Source organism: Macaca mulatta, chromosome 20 (assembly GCF_049350105.2).
Source record: "Macaca mulatta isolate MMU2019108-1 chromosome 20, T2T-MMU8v2.0, whole genome shotgun sequence".
In the NCBI taxonomy this organism is placed as follows: domain Eukaryota; kingdom Metazoa; phylum Chordata; class Mammalia; order Primates; family Cercopithecidae; genus Macaca; species Macaca mulatta.
The window spans coordinates 3,429,072-3,447,996 of NC_133425.1; the positions used below are offsets into that span (position 1 = coordinate 3,429,072).

The 18,925-nt window shown below is 58.5% G+C and overlaps 3 protein-coding genes across 14 annotated transcripts; 1 reads left to right on the top strand and 2 right to left on the bottom strand.

Moving 5' to 3' along the window:
* The first annotated feature begins 9,356 nt into the window (after positions 1–9,356).
* MLST8 (MTOR associated protein, LST8 homolog) lies at positions 9,357–13,286 on the top strand. Of its 6 annotated transcripts, none has more exons than XM_015125374.3 (9): positions 9,357–9,415; positions 9,933–10,116; positions 10,260–10,311; positions 10,398–10,560; positions 10,935–11,010; positions 11,093–11,245; positions 12,107–12,231; positions 12,348–12,511; positions 12,656–13,286. In XM_015125374.3, exons 2-9 carry the CDS (start codon positions 9,988–9,990, stop codon positions 12,772–12,774), a joined length of 981 nt encoding a protein of 326 aa, XP_014980860.1. In that variant the 5' UTR covers positions 9,357–9,415; positions 9,933–9,987; the 3' UTR covers positions 12,775–13,286. The 6 variants fall into 6 exon arrangements, with proteins under 6 accessions (XP_014980860.1, XP_077841378.1, XP_014980859.3 ...); XM_077985252.1 differs by having other exon boundaries at positions 10,263–10,311; XM_015125373.3 differs by having other exon boundaries at positions 9,963–10,116.
* BRICD5 (BRICHOS domain containing 5) lies at positions 13,141–14,866 on the bottom strand. 6 transcript variants are annotated; one of them, XM_001084285.5, is made up of 6 exons: positions 14,666–14,866; positions 14,405–14,533; positions 14,020–14,175; positions 13,839–13,940; positions 13,442–13,595; positions 13,141–13,345 (listed from the first exon to the last, which is right to left on the bottom strand). In XM_001084285.5, the coding sequence occupies exons 1-6, from the start codon at positions 14,714–14,716 to the stop codon at positions 13,251–13,253; spliced, it is 687 nt and encodes a 228-aa protein (XP_001084285.2). In that variant the 5' UTR covers positions 14,717–14,866; the 3' UTR covers positions 13,141–13,250. The 6 variants fall into 6 exon arrangements, with proteins under 6 accessions (XP_001084285.2, XP_077841442.1, XP_001084172.2 ...); XM_077985316.1 differs by having other exon boundaries at positions 13,442–13,609; XM_001084172.5 differs by having other exon boundaries at positions 13,141–13,595.
* A 1,002-nt stretch (positions 14,867–15,868) lies between these two features.
* Positions 15,869–18,672, bottom strand: PGP (phosphoglycolate phosphatase). Of its 2 annotated transcripts, none has more exons than XM_028841568.2 (2): positions 17,977–18,672; positions 15,869–17,888 (listed from the first exon to the last, which is right to left on the bottom strand). In XM_028841568.2, the coding sequence occupies exons 1-2, from the start codon at positions 18,613–18,615 to the stop codon at positions 17,724–17,726; spliced, it is 804 nt and encodes a 267-aa protein (XP_028697401.2). In that variant the 5' UTR covers positions 18,616–18,672; the 3' UTR covers positions 15,869–17,723. The 2 variants fall into 2 exon arrangements, with proteins under 2 accessions (XP_028697401.2, XP_001084229.3); XM_001084229.5 differs by having other exon boundaries at positions 17,973–18,672.
* Positions 18,673–18,925: the final 253 nt, after the last annotated feature.

An 18,925-nucleotide genomic window follows, 5' to 3' on the forward strand; every position in this document is an offset into this window, starting at 1 on the left:
TTCCTGGGTGCTGGAGGCCCTGACTTGTCACCCTCTGAGCTCCTGGCTGAAGGCTGGGGCCACCCTGTGCCTCAGACCCTCTCCCATCAGGCCTGCAGCATTCTAGAGGCAGATCAGTGGGGGTCTGAGTCCCGGCTCAGGCTCCGTTTCCCTCATCACCCAAGCGGGCAAGGCCGTTTGGAGAATTTGGAGAGGGTCGCACCCATTCTATGAGGCGTGGCCTGGCACCCCACTGCCTGTGGCCCCAGATCATTGAGCAGGTCCAGGGGGACGGAGAAGTTCAGAGAGCAGGAACAGGGAAGGTGACAGGCACCGGGGTCCCGGCATCCTTGTGGGCAGCTGGCCGTTTTCTGTTCCCTCCGTGGGGTCTCCTGTTAGGTTCAGGTAGCAGCCCTCGGTCTTCCAGCACTCCCAGGGGGGTCCACAAATGCTAGGGCCTTTCCTCTTGCCCTTTCCAACGACCAGTTGCATACCTTCTGGGTCAGGTACTGTGCTGGTCACCTCCTAGATGAGGTTGGACTCACTGTCCCCATTTTACAGATGAAGGAACTGAGGCTTAGAGAAGCCAAGGGACTCACCTGGGGTCCCAGAGTCTTGAGGTTGTGAGTCTGGGCTTTGCACCTGCACCTCTGGATGTGTCCTATTCCCCCTCTTAGTGGTTTGTGATCATGAGCTGGTCACTTTGTCATTCTTTTTTTTTCTTTGAGACAGAGTCTTGCTCTGTCATCCAGGCTGGGGGCGCAGTGACGCCATCATAGCTCATTGCAGCCTCAACATCCCAGGCTCAAGCGATTCTCCTGCCTCAGCCTCCTGAGTAGCACCCGGCTAATTTTTTTGATTTTTAGTAGAGATGAGGTCTCAGTATGTTACCTAGGCTGGTCTCGAACTCCTGGCCTCAAGCAGTCCTCTCACCTCAACCTCCCAAAGTGCTGGGATTACAGACATAAGCTACCACACCCAGCCCACTGCCTGTCTGTTTCCCTCTGTAAAATGAGGATATGCATGCTACCTCCCCTTAGGTTACGGGAGGATAAACTGTGATACTATCCACAAAGTGCTTCACGGCAGGACTTAGTAAGGGCTCAAAAAAAAATGGCTGCTGTAGATATTATGGTATTCTTGGGTCTCTCTGCCTGTGCAGCAAGTGTGTTTTGTGCATCTTTGTATCTACGGTACCTTGCAGTGTGAAGAGCACATAGAAAGAACTAAAAATAAAAATAAGATGGTTACTGGCATTACTATTATTTTTCTGTTTGGGACATATTAAGGCAAACCACCCTGACCTGTGCCTAACACACAGAGGCCCACACGCCAAATGTTCAAATATTCAAACGCTACAAATCATGCCAGTAACCTGTTAAGTATGTTCTATCCTCCTACCTTGACAAATACACCTTCATCATGACCTGAAAGCCCAAGTTCGAACTGAAAATTCTCGGATTCGGCCGGGCGCAGTGGCTCACGCTTGTAATCCCAGCACTTTGGGAGGCCAAGGCGGGTGGATCATGAGGTCAGGAGATCGAGATCATCCTGGATAACACGGTGAAACCCCGTCTCTACTAAATATATTTAAAAAATTAGCCAGGCGTGGTGGCGGGCACCTGTAGTCCCAGCTACTCGGGAGGCTGAGGCAGGAGAATGGCGTGAACCTGGGAGGCGGAGGTTGCAGTGAGCTGAGATCGCGCCACTGCACTCCAGTCTGGGCGACAGAGCGAGACTCCGTCTCAAAAAAAAAAAAAAAAGAAGAAAAGAAAATTGTCGGATTCCTTGGGTGATTAACTGACCCCTGTTTGTAGCTACCCCACCTATTCACTGCCCAGCTCCAGCACTGTCCACACTACGTAAACAGGCACCCCCTTAGTCGCTCCTCGGAGCTAGGGTGATCACCCTGCTGCGTGACCCACCTTCAGGAGGACAGACTGGGCAGAGGGCTGTGCGGATCCTAGAAGTGGGCTTGGGGCTGTTTGGGCAGGGAACTCCAGGGTCCTAGATGCTCAGAGTGTGGTCTAGAAGGGACACCTAGGCTCCAGGTGGATTCCTGCTCGGGACCTCAGAGATTCCTCACCACATGGGGTGCAATGTGGCAGGAGGGGACCAGAGCCTTCTGCTAGGTGAGGCTAAAGCCCAGGAGGGACCAGGAACCCTTAGATCTGATACTGTAACCCGTGACCTTGGGTGAGTCCCCAATGCTCAGCTGCCTCATCTGTGAAATGGGCCAGAAGCTCCACCTGCAGTCTAGGGCCGACGGGAAGGTCCTCATGAAAACAGACGTATGTCTGCCTGGGGTTCCCGCAGCCTGGGGACGGGGGCAGCAGGGCAGGTGGCCGCTCCGGCTGGGGGATGAGGATGCAGAGGTGTGGGACTCGGGCAGCCCTCCAGGAAGTCAGGCCTCCAAGGATGATCCTGGGAGGGGGCCGCTGAGCCAGCAGAATTGCCAAGGTTCAGCCCTGAGTGGAGCTGGCGGTGGCTTCACTGCAGCCTGGGCTGGCCTCCTTCCCAGATGTATGGCGTGTGCTGGCCAGCCCACAGCCCCTTCCTCTGCCCACTGGCTGTGTGTTTGCTTAGGGGCTCCCTGGTGGTCCTCCAAGCCCCCAAAGCCCTGGTATGGACATGAGGAATGTGCCCTCCCATGGGCTGGCTGCCGTGGCTCCTCTCATTCTTGTGATGCCACTTCCAACAGCACTGAGCTGGGGCCCGGACCATCACGGAGGATCGACCCCCATACACCACTGTCCCTGCTTCCTGCCCACAGAAATGCAGGAGCTACTCAGGCTGGGCTGGGGCCATGCCTGGTTTGTCAGCTTCCCCTAGGCTTGGGACACATGCAGATTACCAGAGCTGGCCCCTGCTCTCAGCCCCTAGGTGCCGCCCAGAGGCCCCACAGAAAAGGCAAACAGCGCAGGGTCATGAGACACGTGGGACCCCACACGCCTGGCTGAGCCTGCCTCAGCTCCACCCTGTCTCCTGCTCTCTCCTGCAGGGTCTATGCTGCTCCAGACACTGCTGGGATTCGGAGCCTCTTCCTCTCCCAGCCATCCAAGCCCAAACGCTCACCTCTACTCCCCAAAGCTGCCCCAAGCCTGGTATGGAGCCTGGTTAGTGAGCCCCTGTCTACTTCGAGAGGAAGATGAGGAGGACTATGGAGTGCAGGGGCTGCCTGGGGAGTAGTCACACCAGAAAGGGCATGAGCAGCAGCAGGTGGAGCTCAACAGGACGGGCCCGGCCTAGAGCTGAACAAAACCTGGGCACCCCCACCTTCTAGCCCTGTGCCTGCCACATGCAATTCTGCATCTGTGAGCCTCAGTTTTCTCGTCTCCAAAATGAGAGCGATTCCTCCCTACTGGAGTCATTGTGAGGACTCCACGCATAAGGGAGGTAAAATGCTCCTACAGCCCAGCAATTCCACTCCAAATATTTACCCAAGAGATGCAAACCCGTTCTCAGACACTAGCACACAACCATTGATAGCAGCACCATTCACAACAGCCAAAAAGGAGGAGACACCCCAAATGTCCACCTATGGATGAGCAGATACATAAAACGTGCTTTAGTCATACAGTGGAATATTACTTAGCCATAGAAAAAGAATGTATTGGCTGGGCATGGTGACTCATGCCTGTAATCTCAGCACTTTGGGTGGTGAGAGCTGTAATCACTCAACTCTCAGCACAGAGGTGAGCGGATTGCTTCAGCCCAGGAGTTCAAGACCAGCCCAGGCAACAGAGTGAGACCCTGTCTCTACAAAACAAACAAAAAGTTTTCTTTTCTTTTCTTTCTGAGATGGAGTCTTGCTCTGTCGCCCAGGCTAGAGTGCAGTGGAACGATCTTGGCTTACTGCAAACTCTATCTCTGAGGTTCAAGCAATTCTCCTGCCTCAGCCTCCTGAGTAGCTGGGATTACAGGTGCCTGGCACCATGCCCGGCTAATTTTGTACTTTTAGTAGATACTGGGTTTCACCATCTTGGCCAGGCTGGTCTCAAACTCCTGACCTCGTGATCCAACCGCCTTGGCCTCCCAAAGTGGTGGGATTACAGGCATGAGCCACCACAGCTGGCCAAAAAGTTTTCTTTTCTTTTCTTTTTTTTTTAGATGGAGTTTCACCCCGTTGCCAGGCTGGAGTACAGTGGTTTGATCTCGGCTCACTGCAACCTCTGACTCCCAGGTTCAAGCGATTCTCCTGCCTCAGCCTCCCAAGTAGCTGGGACTACAGGCATGCGCCACCACGCTCAGCTAATGTTTATATTTTTAGTAGAGATGGGGTTTCACCATATTGGCCAGGATGGTCTCGAACTCCTGACCTCATGATCTGCCCGCCTCGGCCTCGCAAAGTGCTGGGATTACAAGCATGAGCCACTGCGCCCAGCCTACACTTAGCTAATTTTTAAAAGTTTTTTGCAGAGAAGAGGTCGTCTTGCCATCTTGCCCAGGTTGGCCTCGAACTCCTAGGATCAAGTGATCATCCCACCTTGGTCCCTCAAAGTGCTGGGATTGCAGATGTGAGTTACCATGCCCAGCCAAAAGAAAATGTTATTAGAGATGCTGAGAATCAGGAATTTGGCAGGTAACGCATAGAGGGAAAAGCATCCCAGACACAGGCAAGGGCTCAAAGGGGAGAACATGGCTGGGTGCTGTGGCTCACGCCTGTAATCCCAGCACTTTGGGAGGCTGAGGCGGCAGATCATGAGGTCAGGAGTTCGAGACCAGCCTGGCCAATATGGTGAAACCCCGTCTCTCCTAAAAATACAAAAAATTAGCCAGGCATGGTGGGGGGTGCCTGTAATCCCAGCTACTCAGGAGGAGTCTGAGGCAGGAGAATCGCTTGAACCCAGGAGGCAGAGATTGCACCACTGCAGTCCAGCCCTGTCAGCAGTGTGAGACTCCATCTGAAAAACAAAACAAAACAAAAAAAAGAGAACATGTCTCCTCTGGCCAGAGTACAGGATGCATGGAGTATTAGTCCATTTTCATACTGCAATAAAGAACATCTGAGACTGGATAATTTATAAAGGAAAGAGGTTTATTTGACTCACAGTTTAGCATGGCTGGGGAGGCCTCAGGAAACTTACAATCATGGCGGAAGGCGAAGGGGAAGCAAGGCACCCATTCTCCGTAAGGCGGCAGGAAGAAGTGGAGCAAAGGAGGAGGAACCCCTTATAAAACCATCAGATCTGGCCGGGCGCGGTGGCTCAAGCCTGTAATCCCAGCACTTTGGGAGGCCGAGACGGGCGGATCACGAGGTCAGGAGATCGAGACCATCCTGGCTAACACCGTGAAACCCCGTCTCTACTAAAAATACAAAAAAACTAGCCGGGCGAGGTGGCGGGCGCCTGTAGTCCCAGCTACTCCGGAGGCTGAGGCAGGAGAATGGCCTAAACCCGGGAGGCGGAGCTTGCAGTGAGCTGAGATCCGGCCACTGCACTCCAGCCCGGGCTACAGAGCAAGACTCCGTCTCAAAAAAAAAAAAAAAAAAAAACCATCAGATCTCTTGAGCACTCACTCACTATCATGAGAACCGCATGGGGCAGCCCGCCCTCCTGATTCAGTTACCTCCACCTGGTCCGTCCCTTGACACACGGGGATTATGTGGATTACAATTCAAGACGAGATTTGGGCGGGGACACAAAGCCTAACTATATCACATGGAGAGGAGATGGAAGCCACAGGGTGGGCCAGGGCCAGGCCCAGGAGTCTGGAGAGGGACGGGGACCCCTGACGGCTTCTAATGGGGTGATCACGTCATTCCTAGGTTTTGCTGTGGGTTTTTGTTTTGTTGTGTTTTGAGAAAAGGTCTTGCTTTGTCACCCAGGCTGGAGCGCAGTGGCGCAACCACAGCTCACTGCAGCCTCCAGTTCCTGGTCTCGAGTGAACCTTCCACCTCAGCCTCCCAAGTAGCTGGGACCACAGGCATGCACCACCATTCCTGGCTAATTTTTTTTTTTTTTTTTTTGAGACGGAGTCTCGCTCTGTCGCCCAGGCTGGAGTGCAGTGGCCGGATCTCAGCTCACTGCAAGCTCTGCCTCTGACCTCGTGATCCACCTGTCTCGGCCTCCCAAAGTGCTGGGATTACAGGCTTGAGCCACCACGCCTAGCCCATTCCTGGCTAATTTTTAAACTTTTTGTAGAGATGGGGTCTCACTGTATTGTCCAGGATGGACTTGAACTCCTGGGCTCAAGTGATCCTCCTGCCTCAGCCTTCCAAAGTACTGGGATTACAGGCATGAATCACTGTGCTGGGCTCACGCTCAAGTACTGGGATTACAGGCATGAATCACTGTGCTGAGGGGTTTTTGTTTGTTTGTTTGTTCTGAGATGGAGTATGGCTCTGTTGCCCGGTCTGGAATGCAGTGGCACCATCTCGGCTCACTGCAAGCTCTGCCTCCTGGGTTCACACCATTCTCCTGCCTCAGCCTCCCAAGTAGCTGGGACTACAGGTGCCCACCACCATGCCTGTCTAATTTTTTGTATTTTTAGTAGAGACAGGGTTTCACCATGTTAGCCAGGATGGTCTTGATCTCCTGACCTCGTGATCTGCCTGTCTTGGCCTCCCAAAGTGCTAGGATTACAGGTGTGAGCCAACGCACCTAGCCCAGACTGAGGTTTTTAATTTTTTTTTTTTTTTTTTGAGACGGAGTCTCGCTGTGCCGCCCAGGCTGGAGTGCAGTGGCCGGATCTCAGCTCACTGCAAGCTCCGCCTCCCGGGTTCACGCCATTCTCCTGTCTCAGCCTCCCGAGTAGCTGGGACTACAGGCGTCCACCACATCGCCCGGCTAGTTTTTTGTATTTTTTTTAGTAGAGACGGGGTTTCACCACGTTAGCCAGGATAGTCTCGATCTCCTGACCTCGTGATCCACCCGTCTCGGCCTCCCAGAGTGCTGGGATTACAGGCTTGAGCCACCGCGCCCGGCCTCAGACTGAGGTTTTTAAAAGGCCATTCTGGCCGGGCGCGGTGGCTCACACCTGTAAACCTAGCACTTTGGGAGGCTGAGGCAGGTGGATCACTTGAGGTCGGGAGTTCAAGACCAGCCTGACCAACATGAAGAAATCTTGTCTCTACTAAAAATACAAAATTAGCCGGGGTGGTGGCGCATGCCTGTAATCCCAGCTACTTGGAAGACTGAGGAACCCGGGAGGTGGAGGTTGCGGTGAGACGAGATCACGCCACTGCACTCCAGCCTGGGCAACAAGAGTGAAACTCCATCTCAAAAATAAATAAATAAATAAATGGCCATTCTGCACTGTGGAGGACAGTCTGGAAGGGGGCCAGAGTGGTTAGGGCAAGGAAGGAGGCTGTTATGAGGGATGGCTGGTGAGCTAGAGCCAGGGCAGGGGAAAGGACAGGAAGATATGTCACAGGTAAAATCGGTGGGCGGGGGGGGGGGGAGGAAGGGAAGGGCAGGGCAGGGCAGGACAGGACAGGGCGAGGAAGGGGAGGTGTCGGATCTTGCCCAGCGGCAATACAAGGTGAGCACTGCCCACAGAAGGGGAGCTACTCAGGGATGAGTTGTCTCCGCCATGGAATGTGGTGGACCCTGCGGGGCATTCAAAGGACAGTGTCTAATAGGGAGCTGAGGCCATTACAGCTGGAGACAGAGTGGAAGGGGCCCAGCACAGGGACAGCATTGGAAGCTCCAGAGCTAGTAGTCGCCAGCCCCCCAGTATCTCGTGGGGTGCACAGAGTGAACTCTGGAGAGCCCCAGTCTTTGGAGGGAGGCAGGGAAAGAGACTAAATTCCGAGAAAGGAGCTAGGAGAAGGCAGCCTTTCAGGCATGGTGCTGTCAAACATGGCACAGATGCGTCAAGAAGTGGGAGGGGGCCGGGCACAGTGGCTCACGCCTGTAATCCCAGCACTTTGGGAGGCTGGGGGGGTGCAGATCACGAGGTCAGGAGATCAAGACCATCCACCATCCTGGCCAACATGGTGAAACCCTGTCTCTACTAAAAATACAAAAATTAACTGGGCGTGGTGACACACACCTGTAATCCGAGCTACCTGGGAGGCTGAGGCAGGAGAATCGCTTGAACCCGGGAGGCGGAGACTGTGGAAAGTCGAGATGGCACCACTGCACTCCAGGCTGGCAACAAAGCAAGATTCTGTCTCAAAAAAAAAAAAAAAAAGAAGTGGGAGGCTGGGTGCAGTGGCTCATGCCTGTAATCCCAGCACTTTGGGAGGCTGAGGTGGGCGGATCACTTGAGGTCAGGAGTTTGAGACCAGCCTTGCCAACATGGTGAAATCCCATCTCTGCTAAAAATACAAAAATCAGCCAGGTGTGGTGGCGCACGCCTATCATCCCAGGTACTCAGGAGGCTGACGCAAGAGAATCCCTTGAACCTGGGAGGTAGAGGTTTTGCAGTGAGTCAAGATTGCACCACTGCACCCCAGCCTGGGTGAGAAAGGGAGATTGCGACTCAAAAAAACAAAACAAAACAAAACAAAAAAAACGGGTGGGAGGAAGGAAGGAAAAGTATCCACTGGATTTAGCAAAGTGAGATTGTCAGTGGCCTTGAGGAATTTCCACTGGAGACCTAGAGAGCTGGGGTAAAAGGCAGATGACTGGGGTTGCAGAATGAGTGGGAGGTGAGGACGTGGTCTAATGGTGAGGACCGCTCTTTAACGAAAAGAGTCTGGGATTGCTTTATAGTGTTTAAAGGCTAAGGGGCAGGAAGGAGAGGAGGTGAAGGTATAGGAAGGAAGGCTCCTGGGAACTATGGCCTGGTCAAGGGACAAGAGGCACCCCCTCTGTGGCCAGAGGAAGGGGTGCAGTCACATCTGTAAGAGCAGTGGGAAAAAACCATGCGAGAGCCAGTCTCAAGGGTGAGGGCACCAGCGTGGAGCGCACAGAGCTGGAATGAGGGCCTGTGGTTTTGAGGGGGACCCTGGGCTCAGTGGGATGTCCCAAGGGTCAGGCTGGGGCTGGGGTACCAGATCTAGTGAGTACAACTACAGGATGCCCAGCAAAATTTTTTTTAGCATAAGTATTTCCCATGCAACGTCCGGGATATACTTACACTAAAAAAAAAATTATTCGTTGTCTGAACTCAAGTCCTGTAATTTTCAGCCAATTCTAGCCCAGCGTGGCGCATTAGTGGGTCAGGGAGGGCACGGGAACGGCGCGACCCGACAGCCTGGGAAACGGACAGCCGTGTCAGAAGGGCAGGTGCCAGTGGGGAGGAGGCCAGAGAGAAAGCCGCAGCTTCCTTCCACCTCGCGCCGGGCCCGCGGCAGCGCAAGGAACCTCTCCGGGTTCCTCCCGGCGGGAACCCCCTGCCCCAGAACTTTGGTCTCGTCCCATCCACCCCCGCCCGCGCCATGGTCTCGCCCTAGGGAGTTATCGATAACTCTACGCTCGACCTCGATCGACTCGCTCCGGCTCCCCTTGCCGTCCTGGACACAGCGGAGTGCGGAGTCGCCCGTAAGGTACGAGGCCGCGAGCCAGGGGCCGGGAACCGGCTGCTGGGTGGCTGGGAGAGTACGGCTAGGGGAAGCCGGCCAGCAGGACGGAGAAAGGGCGGTCGGCGGAGGACAGGGGAGCTCGGGGGTCCAGCCAGACTGCGCCCCTTCCCATCACGGCCCGCCGCCGGCCTGCTACGCATGCGCAGCCGCAGGGCTCGGCTTTCCCCGGCCCACCTGCCGCCTTGCGCACGCGCAGCCCGCCCCTGCGGCAGAGTGGCGCCCGCGCGTGACTGCCCCCTGTCGGCTGCGCGGGGGACGGCGCCCCCGCCGGGTGCGTGGGGCGGGGATGGAGCACGCGCCCTGGAGCCCCGGAGCCGCCCGGAGCCGGGTGTCACGCGTGTGACGCGTGTCCCTGAACCTACCTCCGCTTGTTGTCCCAACTCTAAATTGGGAATGATAAGCGCCATTCGGCAGCGCCCCGTGGGTCTGTAATCTGTTTAGCACAGTGTGTCCTCTCAGTACTTTACATCCTTCTCTGCAGATGCCCTGACCTTTGACCCCTGCTATTCAGCTCTAGGGCCCGTGCAGGCCACACCATGAACACGTCCCCAGGCACGGTGGGCAGTGACCCGGTCATCCTGGCCACTGCAGGCTACGACCACACCGTGCGCTTCTGGCAGGCCCACAGCGGCATCTGCACCCGGACTGTGCAGCACCAGGACTCCGTATCCTCCACCTGGGGCGGGCAGGGCGGCGCTGGAGGGATGCCTCATGTGGGGACCACAGCCTGGGTGAAGGCCAGATGGTGAAGGCCTGGGGGCCCCTGTCCTCAGGGCTGCCTTCCCATCATCCTCCTTAACAGTCCCAGCAGGTGAATGCCTTGGAGATCACACCAGACCGCAGTATGATTGCTGCTGCAGGTATCTGTGACCCTTGATCTCTAACCCCTGACCTCTGGTGGGTCGACCTGAGCACAACCAAGCTTCATTTCAGCCTGTGTCCCTAGGTTACCAGCACATCCGCATGTATGATCTCAACTCCAATAACCCCAACCCCATCATCAGCTATGATGGCGTCAACAAGAACATCGCGTCTGTGGGCTTCCACGAAGACGGCCGCTGGATGTACACGGGCGGCGAGGACTGCACAGCCAGGATCTGGGACCTCAGGTGCGGTGGGGAGGGGCCTGCTGCCTGGGGCTGGGCTGGGCTGCTCTGAGAGACCATTTTAGGTTGGGTTCTCTCCAAGCAGAGGCTGAAATAGGGAGCTTCCTGTGGGCGACTCAGTGAGAGAAGTGAGGACAGGAGGAGAGTGAATTGCATCAAAGCGCGAGTCCTGCCTTGAGCCCGGAGCTAGCGTGTTATTCCCCTTCCACCAGCCACTGGCTTAGGCTCCCTGCTGGAGTGGAGGGCCCTGCGTCTCGAGTATTTCCCAAGAGGCAGGTCCTTTAGCAGAGGGAGGGGAGGAGTGGCCAGGCTAAGGCCATCTGGGTAGGGCACCAACAAGCCCAGATGGACAGCATGTGCCCTGGCCCGGTCCACAGGTCCCGGAACCTGCAGTGCCAGCGGATCTTCCAGGTGAACGCACCCATTAACTGCGTGTGCCTGCACCCCAACCAGGTGAGGGGTGCTCATGGGGCCAGGCACTCTGGGACTTTGGAGGGCTGGGCTTGGGTCCTGCCTCACCACCCCTGCACCCCAGGCAGAGCTCATCGTGGGTGACCAGAGCGGGGCTATCCACATCTGGGACTTGAAAACAGACCACAACGAGCAGCTGATCCCCGAGCCCGAGGTCTCCATCACGTCTGCCCACATTGACCCCGACGCCAGCTACATGGCAGCTGTCAATAGCGCTGTGAGTCCTGGAGGCAGGTGCTGGGTGGGGCCAGCTTGGCACTCAGCCCTTAGCCTCTGCAGGTGGGCTTATTCCTGGATGTCCCTTAGTGCCCCCCTCCTGCTTCGCCATCCTAGGCACTAACACCCACCCTGCCAGCAAAGCCAGAAGCGTGAATGTCGCTCCCAATGCCTTGGCCCTGTCTGCAGGCCGGTCGCTCCGCTTTCTGGAGTCTCTCCCAAGTCGGTCCACTTTCCTCTTTTCTCTCTGTTGCCTCCTGGTCCCAGTCACCCTCATTTCCCATGACAGCTGACACACTCTCTGAGGCCTCCTTTCCTCCTCCCTGACCTCCCCCGGCCCCTGACCCGTTCTCTCTTGGATGCTTCTAGTGGTGCCTCGTCAGTACCAGCCAGGTGGCATCATTCCCCTGGGGAGACCCAGGGCTACTGGCCTTGCCCTTAGGCTGCCGTGGTGTGGCCCCTGTTCTTCTCTCCAACCTCATTTTTTTCCGTTAACTCCATTTAATCCCAGCGTGTCACTTGTCCCTCTTGCCCCCGGATTTCCTTTCTCCTGGCCTTTGTCATGTTGTCCCTCTAGCTGGTGCCCTCTCCCGTGTACTTCCATTGGCCATCGGCATCCTCCAGGAAGGGGAATTTGAGTCTTTGGCCAGGTGTGGCCCCCTGTTCTTGGCTTGCCATGTGTGGCCCTTGGTTAGGGCCAGGCTACCCAGGTGCCTCCTGCAGGCAGGACCAGAGGGGCCTGTCCGCCCCGACCCAGGGTCCCCATGCACAGTTGAACCCCAGTGTTGGCCCCCAGGGCATCCTTCCCTGTGTCTCAGACCTGAGGCCTCGGGTCCCCCGTGACGGTCCTCCTGACCTCTAGGGAAACTGCTATGTCTGGAATCTGACGGGGGGCATTGGTGACGAGGTAACCCAGCTCATCCCCAAGACCAAGATCCCCGCCCACACGCGCTACGCCCTGCAGTGCCGCTTCAGCCCCGACTCCACGTGCGTGCAGGGCCTGCTGGCCCGAGAGGGGACCTGCCTGGGCTGAGGGCTGGAGATGGGAGGGGCTGCTGGGTGGAGTGGCTGCTGCTGGACACGCCCCCACGCCCATACCCCAGGCTCCTTGCCACCTGCTCGGCTGATCAGACGTGCAAGATCTGGAGGACATCCAACTTCTCCCTGATGACGGAGCTGAGCATCAAGAGCGGCAACCCCGGGGAGTCCTCCCGTGGTTGGATGTGGGGCTGTGCTTTCTCGGGGGACTCCCAGTACATCGTCACTGGTGAGCCCCGCCCGGCCTCCCCATCCCTGGCCTCCCAGCGCTGGCCTCCAGAGCCAGCCCACCTTGGCTGCGGCTCCCCCTCTGCTAGGGCCACCTGCCTGGCCTGCACCTCTGCTCTGAGCCCTGCCCAATCTCCCCCTCCAGCTTCCTCGGACAACCTGGCCCGGCTCTGGTGTGTGGAGACTGGAGAGATCAAGAGAGAGTATGGCGGCCACCAGAAGGCTGTCGTCTGCCTGGCGTTCAACGACAGTGTGCTGGGCTAGCCTGTGACCCCTCAGGACTGCCTGGTGCAGGTGGTGGCAGCTGGAGGGTCCCATGCAGCACCCAGGTCAGAACAGGCCCTACTGCCGGCCTACACCAGCTGGACCTGATGGCCCGCTGTGGCACCTTGACCTGCTGGGCCAGGCCGCCCTGGGACTCTCAGCCCCCAGTTGCTTATCCAGATGTGACAGCTCGACCCAAGCCAGGCTGCACACTCCTGGACTGGGCTAGCCTGCACTGCCTGGGAGTCAGCCAAGGGCCCAAAGCTGCTGAGGGGTGTGAGGCTGGTGCCCACCCCTAAGCTAGTGTGTTTCCTGTCCCCTCCCTGCCGCGTTTCAGGGCCTTAGTCCACAGAGAACACCACTGTGGCCAGGTGGAAGGGTTTATTAGTCCCTGCCGGCAGCTATCCTCCCTGGTGCGGGTGACCTGGCCAGCCCGCTGGATTGGGGACAGGGACCGGGCTGGGCCAGGTCGGGGCTCAGTCTGGGAGGTAATAAAAGCAGACTGACACACAGATGTTGCTTGGGAAGCAGATGTCGATGCACAGATAAATCAGCCGCTGTCTCCGGGGCCCTGTGGCGAGGGTGCCGTGAATCCCCAAGGGCTCCGCCCCCAGCTCATCAAACCATCCCGAGGGCCTGGCTTCCCCCCACAGCGGCCCTGACTCACCCTCTGCTCGCCGGGCCCAGTAGATGGGGGTCCTTGTGCACAGGCGCTGCACCAAATCCCCCACCTGGGCAGGGTCCACCTCGTGGCTCCCCTGCACTGCCAGCAGCTCCTGGGTGTGTTGGGTGTCCTGGGCAGGGCCCCGAGGCTCTTGGACCTGTTGAGAAGGCTCTGGTGGGCTGTGGGACAGGGCTGCTCCCTACTCCTGGCTGGGCGGGGCTGGATACCCCCCAACCCCCAGTGATGTCCCCACCCTCTGCTCTTGTCAGCAGCCTGGGCTCAGGGTGGAGAGAGCTTCCTGTTCCCTGAAACCAGAGCTCCAGCCTATCCTGTGCCCAGCTGCACACAGGACCCTTTGTCTAGCCCCTGGTGGGGGGCTGTGCCCAGCAGGATGGCTCACCTTGGAGGTATCCATCAGCAGCCGCAGGGTCTCCCGATCACTGTCCTCCATCAGGCGGAGGAAGCAGGCCTGGTGCTCCTCGGGGCGGTAACAGATGCAGCCCTGGGGAGGCAGGGAGGTGAGGCAGGGCCACCCCGACCGACACCTGCAAGGGTGACGTGACCCCTCCCTGCCCACTCACGCTCTGCCCGTCGAACAGCACCACCCAGCTGTGGTTGCTCTGAGGTGAGGTCACTGTGATGGTCGCTGCGTTCCGGGCCACGTCCACCAGGATGGTTTGGTTGGGCCGGGGCATGTGGGGGCTTGGGAGGGTCATTCGCAGCGTCTGCAGCCTTGGCTGGCAGTGGGAGTTGGAGTTCAGCTGGGCAGCTGGACAACCCCAGCACAGCCGCCAGCTCTGGGCTGCAGGACTCCTGACATCCCCGAGTGGGCCCTTCCACCTCTGGCCGTCTGCTCCTAGGCGGTCACTGCCTGCTCTGCACCCTGGCTCTGCTGGAGGCTGGGATGTGCCAGCTTCCCTTTCCCCTTTTCACTGTCCACATCCCTGGTGCTGAGGAGGGGCTCACCTTGGGAGGGCCCTGAGCGAAGCCAAGAAGCCCTCCAGCCACAGCTCCCGCAGTGGCCAGTGCCAGGAGCAGCAGCAGCAGGGATAGGCCCGTGGCTCTCCAGCCCCCACAGGTGGGCTTGGTCTTCACCTGGGGGCGCATTAGGGTCAGAAGGGTCATGGGGTTTAGAGATCAGGGAGCCAGTGGGCTGGGGAAGGGAGGGGCTGGGTGGCCGGGGGCACCCCCTGGGTCCTTGCTGCAGGAGTGATGGGAGGCACTCACCCCTGTAGGCCCAGGTTTGGGGCGCTCAGCGCGGCAGTTCGCTGGCTTCATCCTGCAGCCCCTGCTCACAATGTGCCGATTGTCTGCGCCCCTTGTCTGCAGCCTTGGCCGGGGAAACTCAGAACGCCTCCCCTCCTAACCCTGCGCCTCTCCCTCAGCTCCGGATCTGATATCCAGGTCAGAGCCAGGACAGTCCCCTCCTCCCACCTGGGGGATGCCTGTCACCAGGCCCGGCTCCAGACACCTGGCCTGTGCAGACTAGAGATCAGGGTCTGGGAGGCATAGGGCTGGGCTGAGTAGAAATCCAGTCCAGCTGAACGACTGGAGGGCAGTCCAGGCCCGGCCAGGGCGACTCACTAAGTGTGGTTGGGGTGGATTTCGTTTTCCTAAAGTGGCCTGAGTCTCTCAGGTTACCCTTGACTCCCAGAGCTGGGCACAGGGCCTGACACACCACAAGCTGTCAATAAATGCCTGCTCAGTGAATGACAGGTGTGGGACTATGCACCCCCAGCCACTTCCCAGTCCCCACACACCCAAGTCCAGGGGCTTCCTGAAGGCTGGACCACAGACAGGCAGCCTGCTGTGCCTGTGCCCCCAGAATAGTCAGGCCAGCCTCGGGGGCCCGCCCAGCACTTTTTTTTTTGAGATGGGAGTCTTGCTGTGTCCCCTAGGCTGGAGTGGAGTGGCGTGATCTCGGCTCACTGCAACCTCTGTCTCCTGGGTTCACACAATTCTCACGCCTCAGCCTCCTGAGTAGCTGGGATTACAGATATATGCCACCATGTCCCACTAATTTTTGTATTTTTAGTAGAGATGGGTTTCCACCATTTTGGCCAGGCTGGTCTTGAACTCCTGACCGCAAGTGATCCGCCTGCCTCAGCCTCCTAAAGTGTTGGGATTACAGGTGTGAGCCACCGCGCCCGGCCCAGAATTACTTCTGAGCTCTGCCCCCTGCCCTGGGCTCTCTGCCATGGCAGCCCACCAGCTTCACTCTGAGGCCTTTTCCTTCCCTGGTTTCCCTTTGTGCCTGGCTTTCCCTCATTCTCCAGAACATCTTCCTCTGACCCAGGCCAGGAGTGGGCAGTTGCCATTCCAGCTCGAGTTGGAACCCCAGCTACCCATCTACTTTGAATCCTCCCACCCGCGGCGAGACGGCATCGCCCGGGCCAATGCAAGGCGAGAGCAAGGACACCCGAGCCAGTGTGGGTTTGAGAGTTTAATCTGTGCTCTGGTGCAGACAGTGCCGCAGCCCCTCATGGGCTAGAGACAGGGCGCACAGGGACTCCTAGCCCCCACCCGGCAAGAGAGGCATCACCGAGGCTGCACCTGCCACGCACTCTTGGTGTGACTGCACCCTGCCAGGCCAGACCCGGCTTGAGCCAACCTAGCCAAGCCAGCGTCAGCGCCACCAGCCTCATGGGCACAGCTGCCCTCATGCTGCTCCGCAGCACCCTCTAAACCTGACATCCCAGGCCTGGGAGGTGCTGAAGGCTCAGGACGCCCCTTATTGCTCTGAAGTCTTTGTGACCAAGTGGAGTGTTGTGACTATGGGGCCAAGAGAGAAGCTGCTGGGCAAGGTGCTGGTAGGGAGCCAGCCAGAAGGTGAGTGTCCTGGTATGGCCTTGCTGAGTCTGCTGTCAGGCCTGTGAAAGGTCAGCAGAGCAAAGGAGCAGGCAGGAGAGACCAGAGCCCCGCCCAGAACCTTGGCGAGCTGGTGGCCCTGCCAAGTCCTCCTCCTGGCCACTGAAGAGGGAATCCAGGGCAAGGCAGGTGACCTCCTGGGCCACCAGCCTCTAACCCCTACCCCAACCTAGGGAATGGGAGGACTGGAAGAGACTGGATGCTTTGTAAAGGACTTGCTGTTCTCGGGGACACAACTCTCCTCCCCTCCCCTCCCAGAGCCCTGGATGACTGACAGGCATTCCTAGGCCAACACATGCTTCAGCCGAGCTGCCGAATGCAGGGCACCTGGATGACAGGCATTCCTCAGCCAACACATGCTTCAGCCGTGCTACTGGCTGCAGGGCACAGAGGCTCCTTCAGTGGGATTTTCCCTACGACACAGAGCACAGCTATTAACACACTTAAGATTCAACTCCATTGCCTGACACAGTTGTTCAAAGTTAAAAACTGTTTGGTAGCAGCACTGCTCTGAGCTCCCTGCACTGCAGCCCCGAGTTCAGCGAAGGCGTTCACGCCATCGCGGCTGCTCAGTCCAAATCACCTGGGTTTAAATGCACACTTGAGACGGCAAGAGGTTTAGCTGGGCCGCATTTGCAGAACTGGGCAGCAGCCCTGGGTATCTGAAACGGAACAGACACTCAGTTGTGACATCAGAGTGGTTTTCAAGGAAGTAGGGGAGGCGGGAGGGTGGTGAGGGCAGCACTTTGTACCCAGTGGCAGAGAGATGCCACCTGGGAGCAGCCTCCTCCACTCTCTCCCTGCCGGGAGGCACAGAAACACAGAAGGCTCCGCCGGACTTCCAGTCACACTGATGGGACCCTGGTCCATGCAAGCCTCTCCCAATAGTCAGAATAATCAGTCCCTCCACCCCGAGGGGCTGGATCCCTGAATGAGTTTTTCCATAAAATACAGGACACACACCCCTAGACCTGCCTCGGTTACCTGAATCCCGGACAGGTGCTGAGCCTGCCCCCCCCCCCAACGCCACAATGCCTTCCAAGCCTAAAAGTGCATCTTCGATTACAAGCATCTGTAAACAAAATCGTCTCCCAAACGTGTACTTACAAGGTTAACAATGAATGCCTTTGCTTAACTCCAATTACACTCCTTGAAGCCACTTAGCAGAACAGATGCCTAAGCCCCACCTATTAATTTGGGTAACTGGTTTTCAATTTTTTTTTTTTTTTATTCTGGAGATTAAAGACACCCAATCTTTAACCTTGAAGGGCAGGCAAAAGGTCGGCTATGCTGTCAACATAGAAGTCAGGCACCATTTTCTTCTTAGACACGCAGTCACTTTCCTGATTATTCTTCACATCTCCTAGAGTGGAGACTCCGGTGAGGGTCAGGATGGTCTTCAGGCCACAGGTGACGCCTAGGAGGATGTCTGTGTCCAGGCGGTCTCCCACCATGACGGTGCGCTCGGGGTTGATGCCGTATTCCTGGGACACGCAGTCGAAGATGAAGCGGCTGGGCTTCCCGATGATGTCGGCCTGGCGCTGGGCGGCCATCTCCACGGCTCGGACCAGACAGCCGGTACCTGCGGGGCACAGGGGACCGGGTCAAAGGGCGGGAAGGGGGCCCGCCGCCCGCCCCCCAGCCTCCCGCCCCAGGGCGCACGGACCCGCGATGAAGCGGCCGTTCTCCAGCGGAAGCCGGTTGTCCATGTTAGTGCCCACGAGCAGGCAGTCGGGCTGCTGCAGGTAGCGCAGGGCCTTGGTGAGCTTCATGTAACTGAAGTGCGGGTCAAAGCCCACCACCACTGCGCGCACGTCGGGCTCCAGCGGCGCGTGCAGCCAGTCACCGGGACCCTCGCCCTGCAGTGGCTCGGGCCCCACGCCCACGCTGGTGACGCCCACGGCCTCCAGCTCGGCGGCCAGAGCCGGACTGCCAAGCACATAGGCCTTGGGCGCGGGCGCGCCGGCTAGGCGCTGGCGCAGGTAGAGAGCGGTGCAGTAGGCCGTGCCGAAGACCTCCAGGCCGGCGCCGGGCCCCGCGGGGCCGCCGAAGCCCAGGCGCCGCAGCTTCTCGGCGTAGGCAGCGCGGGTCTTGCTGCTGTTGTTGGTGATGAAGCCCAGGCGCTTGCCGCGGGCCCGCAGCGCCCGCAGGGCCTCGGGAGCGCCAGGCACGGCCGTCTCCCCGCGCCACAGTACGCCGTCGCAGTCAAACAGCAACGTGTCCACGTCGGCCAGCAGCGCCTGTGCCCGCTCGGCGCTCAGCCGCACGCAGCGGGCGTCGTCGCCACCGGCCTCCGCCGCCGCCGCCATCGCCTCCCGCCGGCCGCTGCCGCCCGCCGGCCGCTCCTCGCAGCCGCCCGCCGCGGCGCCCTCCCCGCCCCCGGGGCGCTCATTGGCTCCGCGCCTCGCGCCCACCACCCATTGGTCTGCACCTTCGCCAATCCGCCCCCGCCTCCCGCGGGCTGCGGGAGGTCAGCGCCAATCGGCGAGGGCCGGTGCGGGGAGGCGGGCGATCATTGGCTACCGGGCTCGGGGCGCCCCGGTGATTGGCTGGCAGGGCGCCAACCGGCATTCGGAGTGAAGCGCTCGCTGCGGAAATGCTGCAGAGGGGAGAGTAGCG

Bases quoted from the DNA above. Each gene is read 5' to 3' on its own strand.
- MLST8 (XM_015125374.3), top strand. From the start codon at position 9,988: ATGAACACGTCCCCAGGCACGGTGGGCAGTGACCCGGTCATCCTGGCC. The intron at 10,117-10,259 runs GTATCCTCCACC...TAACAGTCCCAG, and splicing joins CTGTGCAGCACCAGGACTCC to CAGGTGAATGCCTTGGAGAT. The intron at 12,232-12,347 runs GTGCGTGCAGGG...CCCATACCCCAG, and splicing joins CGCTTCAGCCCCGACTCCAC to GCTCCTTGCCACCTGCTCGG.
- BRICD5 (XM_001084172.5), bottom strand. From the start codon at position 14,716: ATGAAGCCAGCGAACTGCCGCGCTGAGCGCCCCAAACCTGGGCCTACA. The intron at 14,176-14,404 runs GTGAGCCCCTCC...TCCCACTGCCAG, and splicing joins TCGCTCAGGGCCCTCCCAAG to CCAAGGCTGCAGACGCTGCG. The intron at 13,941-14,019 runs GTGAGTGGGCAG...CTGCCTCCCCAG, and splicing joins TGCTGTTCGACGGGCAGAGC to GGCTGCATCTGTTACCGCCC.
- PGP (XM_001084229.5), bottom strand. From the start codon at position 18,615: ATGGCGGCGGCGGCGGAGGCCGGTGGCGACGACGCCCGCTGCGTGCGG. The intron at 17,889-17,972 runs GTCCGTGCGCCC...TGTGCCCCGCAG, and splicing joins GAACGGCCGCTTCATCGCGG to GTACCGGCTGTCTGGTCCGA.